The sequence below is a fragment of the Phyllostomus discolor genome, chromosome 14, assembly GCF_004126475.2.
Source record: "Phyllostomus discolor isolate MPI-MPIP mPhyDis1 chromosome 14, mPhyDis1.pri.v3, whole genome shotgun sequence".
In the NCBI taxonomy this organism is placed as follows: Eukaryota; Metazoa; Chordata; class Mammalia; order Chiroptera; family Phyllostomidae; genus Phyllostomus; species Phyllostomus discolor.
The window spans coordinates 3,504,597-3,512,547 of NC_040916.2; the positions used below are offsets into that span (position 1 = coordinate 3,504,597).

Sequence of the window (7,951 nt, forward strand, 5' to 3'; positions counted from 1 at the left end):
TCAAATTTCTTGGCATACAGCTCTTTGTAGTAATTTGTTACAATCCTTTGTATTTCTGTGGTATCTGTTGTAATCTCTCCTCTTTCATTTCTGATTGTGTTTATTTGGGTTTTCTCTCTTTTTTTCTTGATGAGTCTGCTTAAAGGCTTGTCGATTTTGTTTATCTTTTCAAAGAACCAACTCTTGGATTCATTGATCTTTAGAATTGTGCTTTTAGCCTCTATGTCATTTAATTCTGCTCTGATCTTGGTTATTTCCTTCCTTCTGCTTGCTCTGGGCTGTCTTTGTTGTTGTTCCTCGAGTTCTTGTAGACGTAGGGTTAGGTTGTTTGTTTGAAATGTTTCTAACTTTTTTAGGTGGGCCTGTATCGCTATGATCTTCCCTCTCAGGACTGCCTTGGCTGTGTCCCATAAGTTTTGGGTTGTTGTGAGTTCGTTTTCATTTGTTTCCAAAAACCGTTTGATTTCTTCCCTAATATCATTCTTGACCCATTCATTGTTTAATAGCATGCTGTTTAATCTCCACGAATTTGAGTGTTTTGGGTTTTTTTCCTTGGGGTTGGTTTCTAGTTTCAGTCCCTTGTGATCCGAGAAATTGCTTGGTATGATTTCAATTTTTTTGAAATTGTTGAGGCTTGTTTTGTGTCCTATCATGTGGTCAATCTTTGAAAATGTTCCATGTACATTTGAAAAAAATGTGTATTTAGCTTCTTTGGGATGGAGGGTTCTGTAAATATCAGTAAAGCCCAGCTCGTCTAGGGTATTGTTCAATGCCACAATATCTTTGTTGATGTTTTGTTTGGAAGATCTGTCCATTTTTGATAGAGGGGTGTTAAAATCCCCCACAATAATTGTGTTGCTGTCCATATCTTTCTTGAAGTCCTCTAAGATTTTCTTTATGTATTTAGGTGCTCCTATGTTGGGTGCATATATATTTACTATGTTTATGTCTTCTTGGTGAATTCTTCCCTTGAGTATTATGAAATGACCTTCTGGGTCTCTCTTTATGGATCTTCTTTGGAAGTCTATTTTGTCAGATATGAGTATTGCTACCCCGGCTTTTTTCTCCTGTCCATTTGCTTGGAAAATTTGTTTCCAGCCCTTCACTTTCAACCTGTGCAGATCTTTTATCCTGAGGTGGGTCTCTTGTAGACAGCATATGTGTGGGTCATGTTTTCTTATCCAATCAGCTATTCTATGTCTTTTGATTGGAGCGTTTAGTCCATTTACATTTAAGGTTATTATTGATAGGTACTTATTCATTGCCTTTTATGTACGTGTGATCCTCTCTCACTCTCTCTTTTCCTTTCTTTCCTTAAAGCAGTCCCTTCAGCATCTCTTGCAGAGTTGGTTTAGTGGAGGTGTATTCTTTTAGACTTCTTTTGTCTGAGAAGCTTCTTATTTGGCCTTCTATCTTAATTGAGAGCCTTGCTGGGTAAAGTAGTCGTGGTTGCAGGCCTCTGGTTCTCATTACTTGGATTATTTCTTGCCATTCTCTTCTGGCTTGGAGTGTTTCCATTGAGAAGTCAGCTGTTAGCCTTATTGGGGCCCCCTTGTATGTTACTTCCTTCTTCTCCCTTGCTGCCTTTAAGATTCTCTCTTTGTCTTGAAATTTTGCCATTTTAATTATGATGTGTCTTGAGGTGGGCCTCCTTGGGTTCCTCTTGATTGGGACTCTCTGTGTTTCCTGTATTTGTGTGACTTTTTGTCTCATCAAATTAGGGAAGTTTTCCATCATCACTTGTTCAACTAGGTTTTCTATCCCTTGTTCTTCTTCTTCTCCTTCTGGTATCCCTATTATACGGATATTATTACGTTTCATATTGTCTTGCATTTCTCTTAATCCCTCTTCATTCTTTCTGAGCCTCTTTTCCCTTTCTTGCTCTTTCTGGGTGTTTTCTTCTATTTTGTCCTCTAGCTCGCTGATCCGATCTTCTGCTTCATCGATCCTGCTTTTCATTCCTTCTACTGTGTTCTTCATTTCAGAGATTGTATTCTTCATTTCCTCTTGGCCCTTGTTGAGAGTTTCTATTTCCTTTTTTATGCTGATGTAGTTTTCATTGAGTTCATTGTAGCTTCCCTGTAGCTTCTCGTAGCTCATTGTGAGCTCATTGAGCTTCCTGACAATCACTGCTTTGAATTCAATATCTGATAGTTGAATTGCCTCTGTTTCATTTAGCATTCTTTTTGAGGCTTCCTCCTTTCCTTTCATTTGGGGAGTATTTCTTTGTCTTCCCATTGTTTGTGAGACTCTTCTTGTTCACCTCAGCTTCTTATATTGATCTGTTCTGGCTCCCTCGGTTTATGATGTGAACTTCTTTAGTAGAGTAGCAGTGAGTTTCAGTGGTACTGTTTCCTTGACCCCCCAAGCTCGCTGGTCTTGGGCTGTTGTTTAAGTTGGCTTTGTGTTTGCCTTTGGGTTCTGATTGTTGTTGAGTCTTTCTTTGATGGTTCCTTCCCTCCAGCTGGTTAAATGTGGGTCACTCTGTCCACCACCTTCTATATTTTGTTGTGCTGGTGAGGGCAGGTTGTGTTGAGGCTGGTTCTTCTGTGTGTACAAGGTTTAAAGAAATCTTGTTCAGTTGTTTGTATTGGGTACTGTCTCTACTGTTTAGTTGTATTTCCAGATAAGCCCTGGATTGAGGTTTGTGTGGTTACTACTCCCTCCTTCACCTTCTTCTGCTGTTATCTGTTAGTGGTTCCTTAGTTGTTGGGTTTCCTCTTCCAGTGGGTATCCTGGTGTTCACCTCCTCCACCTATTCTTGATGCAGCAATCTGTTCTTTGTTCTTTCGGTTCTGCCACAATCCTTGGTCCTCCGTTCTCAAAAATGCTGAAATATGTTGGTTGCTTGCCTTCCCACTCCAAAGATCGGTCAGGACTCTCTCCCCTGAGCAGAGGAAAGCCAAATCTCAATTTTTTTCTTTTTACATAGGATGACATTACAATATAGAATCTACAAGGTCTGTCTGGAAAAAGTTCAGCCATTCTTAATATAATAATGATTTGCCTGACATCAATGTAACCTGGCAGCCAAGGAGAGTGGACTGGAAGGCACATGTATGAACAATGACAACTTCACTATACTAGTCAGTGGGGGCAGTAGACACCATTGAGTGTGGAAGTGTACTGTGTGGCTGTCGTACTCAAAATGACTGAGCAAGTAGAGGAACGAATCTGCATCAGATTTTGCATTAAGCTTGAACATTCCTCTGTGGAAACTATTTCAATGATTCCAAAGGCCACAGCTATGGCAACTGGTGATTGGCAGCATCATCAGGACAATGCACTTGCTCATGCATCACATCTCATACAGAGTTTTTTTGGGCAAAACATCAAATCACCCAGGTGACTCAGACCCACTACAGCCCAGATTTGGCACCTTGCAACTTCTGGCTTTTCCCAACTAAAATCACCTTACAGAGAGAATGGAGTGAGCGAACACATCAATGAATAGGTGAGTGAACAAATGAATACATGCTACTGAGGTGGACATTTGTTAAATTTTGGTTACATTACCTCAGGTTTGGGAGAGAGAGGCTCTCTTTCTAAACCTATCTCTTTTCTAACCCTTTGTGGGCTTGTTTTGGGTCCTCCCCCATCCAATCCCTTTCCTAGACCTTTCAGGTTTTCATGTCCCTTATCTAACCTTATTCTTTTCCCAGGTCAGGCACCTCCCTCGCTGGTTACCATCTTGGCTCCTACTACACATGCCTCTAAGTAGAAGGACCTCCCCCTGCGCCATTTTGGCTCTTACTGTGCTTGTGCCCAGCAGAGGAATTTCCCCCTTACTGGTTCTTCCTCCCCACCAGTAACCTGTGGGAAATGGACCAGTGGTCCTGGGGAGATTGGAAAGCCAGTCCTTCTTCCCTACACAGAGTGGGGGTAGAGGGATGTTAATCTTCTTGGTGGGGATGCAGCTATTCCCTGGGGTGTCTGAAGATGTAACTTGAAGACCTAAGCCTGATTAAGTATAACTTCCAGACTCAACCAGGCCCAGCCAGTCTAGCTTTGTTCTCTTTTGTTAACTCCTAGCTGCCTACACTAACATTATGATAAGAGCTCCCTAAAACAAACAAACAAACAAAAAACCCAATCCAATTTAGAAGTTTTTCCAATTCAAAGGATATGTTATATGGCCATTGACAGTAGAATCTATTAATCTCAATAGCAGCTATAACCAGTAAATCTCTTATGGCTTAACCAAAGACTAAGAACAAAATCCGGAAAACTCATTGCTGAAATAGTCTAAGACAGTAAAACTCTTCCTTGCTACAGTAAAACAATGATGGTTGAGACAACAAAGGCTCTTATGGACTGGAACCCCTCAAGACAGATTCAGCTGAGAAGTGGCACAGTCAGATAGAAAGACCAAAAAATGCCAGTGGACTAGCTATAGCTAACCAGCCATCAATTCCTGTGCTTCCATCCTACTGGATACAGCTGCCAAAATTCCAGTCTCTTTGACTGCCCACCAGATACACCCCAGTGATGATGAAGACCAGAGAACAATATTTTGATGGTCACAAAGCCAAGTTTTCAGGAAATAGAACAAGACAGAAGGAAAACCTCACCAGGTTTTTATATAAGGAACCACAGCAATGTTTGTCTAAACAGAAGCTGGTATTAAGAGATCTTCAAGCTTGTCTGTTTAAGGGGACCAGCATGGACAACAGCTTTATAGGATTTACGGCTGTGTCTTCCCCTACGAAATCTATATCTGATGATAACAGTACACAGAGGGAGACAAGGAAAGGGGAAAAAGCAAACAAAACAAATGAGTACTCACCCACCAGGGAAAAGTCATCGAGAGCTGCTCAACCCCCAGGACATTTCTAATGAGTCCAAAAAGTCCCTCCTGAGAAAAAATAAATAAATTCTTTCCCATGCAGTAGCAAGCTCTGAGTTGCTCACCTCCCAGGAAACCTTCATAAGTAAAGAACATCTCTTTCTGAGAGAAAAAGTTTCTCCTTCTTGCTTAGCTTCCAGGAAATCTCCCACAAATGAAGGAGATTGACTCCTGAGGGAAAAATTTCTCATGCTGTAGCAACTCCTGTGGCAGAAGCCACATGCTGGAACTGGGACAATTGTCTCCACAGCAATTGCCTTCCTATCCCGCTCCCAGGGAAAATCCCTACTGATCTCAAATAAAGGCATCAATTTCAAAAGGAATGTGGTCTAAACCCAAGAAGACTTCCGGTCAGGGAGGTGGTGGTCCATGGAAATGGGAAGCACGGAAGAATCTCTGCAGGTACATACCAGTTTCACTGAACACCAGTACACAAAGATAGGGTCACTTTAGATCCCACTTCTGACACCAGTAAATAAAAACTCAAATTGAGAGGCAACAAGCATTTATTTGATATCTAAAAGCATAGCTATTTAGGCAGAAACCCAAATAGTGTTCTGATTAGGAGGTGAAGTCAAGGAGTATTCATGAGAATGGGAAGGGGAACAATCTTATGAATAGAAGGAAGACATTTCTATAGGTGCTGATCACCTAACATAGTGATGCTAATTTTAAAGAATGTCTTTAAGTTTCAGTTCAATAGTCATCTACTTTCTTGCTAACTTTTCAAACAGTTGTTTTGAATACAATGCTACTTAGACCCAATCCAAAGGTTTTCTTTCCCAATTTTAACATTCCAAAGATTTGAAGAGTTAGGTGATCAAGGCAGTTCCTCTGGATGGCAGCTCTGACTCCATTTTGAAATTGCTCCACTTATATTATTTTTACATCATAATTCATATCTTGAATGGCAGCAGTATATCTTCAAATAATTTCTCTTAAAAAGGGCAAGTAGGTTTTTGACTGATGGAGCCCTTACAAATCTGAGAATTCTTTCCTGTTTTCTTCATCCAGGAACATTCTTTTGGTTGTACATAAAACACTGTTTTGCTTCTCTGTTTAATGTCTGTATTAATAGACAATAGACTATACATTTTTTCTTTTTCTATTTTTTTTTTTTTTTTTTGGCTAGGCACAGTGAAATTTACTGATGGTGCATGACAAGGTAGGGCTCCCTAAGCCCATCCCTTTCTTCAGGGGGTCTGGTGTGAAACTTGTGGATCTCAGGAGATTCTCAGTGTGTTGGGGGATCAATTTGGGGTAAGGACTCCCTAGGAACTGAGGGCCTCTCTTCCTCTCACTGGAACTGGTAGTCAAGGGAATTCTTACTACTTGGTGACCATGTGGACCATAAGTTTTACCACCTACCACCCTGCTGCTGTAGCCAAATTTATAATCATACCAGAAAATGAGCTTGACAGAGTGGTTGTTGAAGATGATGCCAGCCTCAACATTGAAGGTAGAGGAGTGGGTGTCACTGTTAAAGTAACAGGAGACAACCTGGTCCTCAGTATAGCCCAGGGTGCCCATGAGGGGACCCTCCAATGCTGCTTCACCACTTTCTTTTTTTTAAATCCTCACCCAAGGGTATATTTTATTGATTTCAGAGAGAGACAGAAACATCAATGTGAGACAGAAACATTGATTGGTTGCCTTCTGTATACACCCTGACTAGGAATCATACCCACAACCTTTTGATGCATGAGGCAATGCTCCAGCCAACAGCACAAACCTCCAGAGTATGACCTTCTTGATATCATTGTATTTGGCATCAAGTACAAGGCAGCAGGCCAGACCTGTAGCTAACACATTGGGGTTTGGGACACTGAAGGCTGTGCCAGTTAGCTTCCCATTCAGTTCAGGGGTGACTTTGCCCACAGCCTTGGCAGCACCAGTAGAAGCAGGGATGGTGTTCTGGGCAGCCCCTTGGCCATCATGCCAGAGCTCCCCAGAGGGGCCATCCATGGTTTTTTGCATGTAGGTGATGCCATAAACAGTGGTCATGAGTCCCTCCATGATGCTAAGTTTGTCATGGATGACCTTGGTCAGGGGCCAGGCAGTTGGTGGTACAGGAGACATTGGTGACAATCTTGAGGGAGTTGTCATACTTCTCATGATTGACACTCATCACAAACACAAGGGCAGAAATGATGACGCTGTTGGCTCCACCTTTCAAGTAAGCCCCAGTATTCTCCAAGGTAGTTAAGACAACAGTGGACTCCAAAACATATTCAGCACCAGTATTACCCAATTTGATGTTGGCAAGATCTTGCTCCTGGAAGATGGAGATGGACTTTCCACTGATGACAAGCTTCCCATTATCAGCCTTGACTGTGCAGTGCCTTTGAACTTGCCATGGGTAGAATCATACTGGAACATGTAGACCATGTAATTGAGGTCAATGAAGGGATCATTGAAAGCAACAATAACATTTTGCCAGAGTTAAAAACAACCCTGGTGACCAGGCACCCAATGCAGCCAAATCCATTCCCTCTGACCTTCACCACTGTGTCTCAGGGTTGACACTGCACTGGAAGATGCAGCACATGAGAGGCAGAGAGCCTTCTGAAACAATCTATTATAATATATTGTCTTGGTTGAAACATATGAAGAAGATCTGGCTTCTCAGACTGGAAAAGAGAGAAGTATTTTATAATAATCTTTTCAGATAATTCTGTACTTCTTTGTCACTATACCAAAATTCAACAAATAGGAGTTTCCTAAAGGTTAGTTGCAATGTAGAGTCTAAAACCATATCAACAAACTGTTCTTAACTCTGTTCAATTAGATGTCATTGATTTATCTGTCACTTTGATTGAAATTGTTATCTGTGCATAATTTTGCATCAACATACATTTGGTCATTTGAAATTATTGGCTCACTGAGACACACATACCTTCCAAATATGAATATATTTCATTAAACAGCATATAAAAGTACTTTCTCTTGCTTTACTGCTGGTTTCATCAGGAAACTTTAAGTATAGGGATCTGAGCTCAGGGTGGCAGATCCAGTTTATTAATATTTTAATTTTCACTTGAAAACTCAAGTTTTTTTAATCAAGAACAAATACTATCAGTTCTTTTCTTGGAAGTGATAGTCTCA

General features: G+C 41.0%; 1 protein-coding gene across 1 annotated transcript; it reads right to left on the reverse strand.

Moving 5' to 3' along the window:
• Window positions 1-4,324: 4,324 nt before the first annotated feature.
• LOC114512096 (glyceraldehyde-3-phosphate dehydrogenase-like) lies at window positions 4,325-7,270 on the reverse strand (the record flags this gene model as incomplete). Its single annotated transcript, XM_028530995.1, is given in 5 exon segments — window positions 4,325-4,339; window positions 6,215-6,404; window positions 6,579-6,899; window positions 6,901-7,177; window positions 7,180-7,270. Coding segments are annotated over 5 exon segments (894 nt in total), but the record flags the coding sequence as incomplete, so codon positions are not given.
• Between the last annotated feature and the right edge of the window lie 681 nt (window positions 7,271-7,951).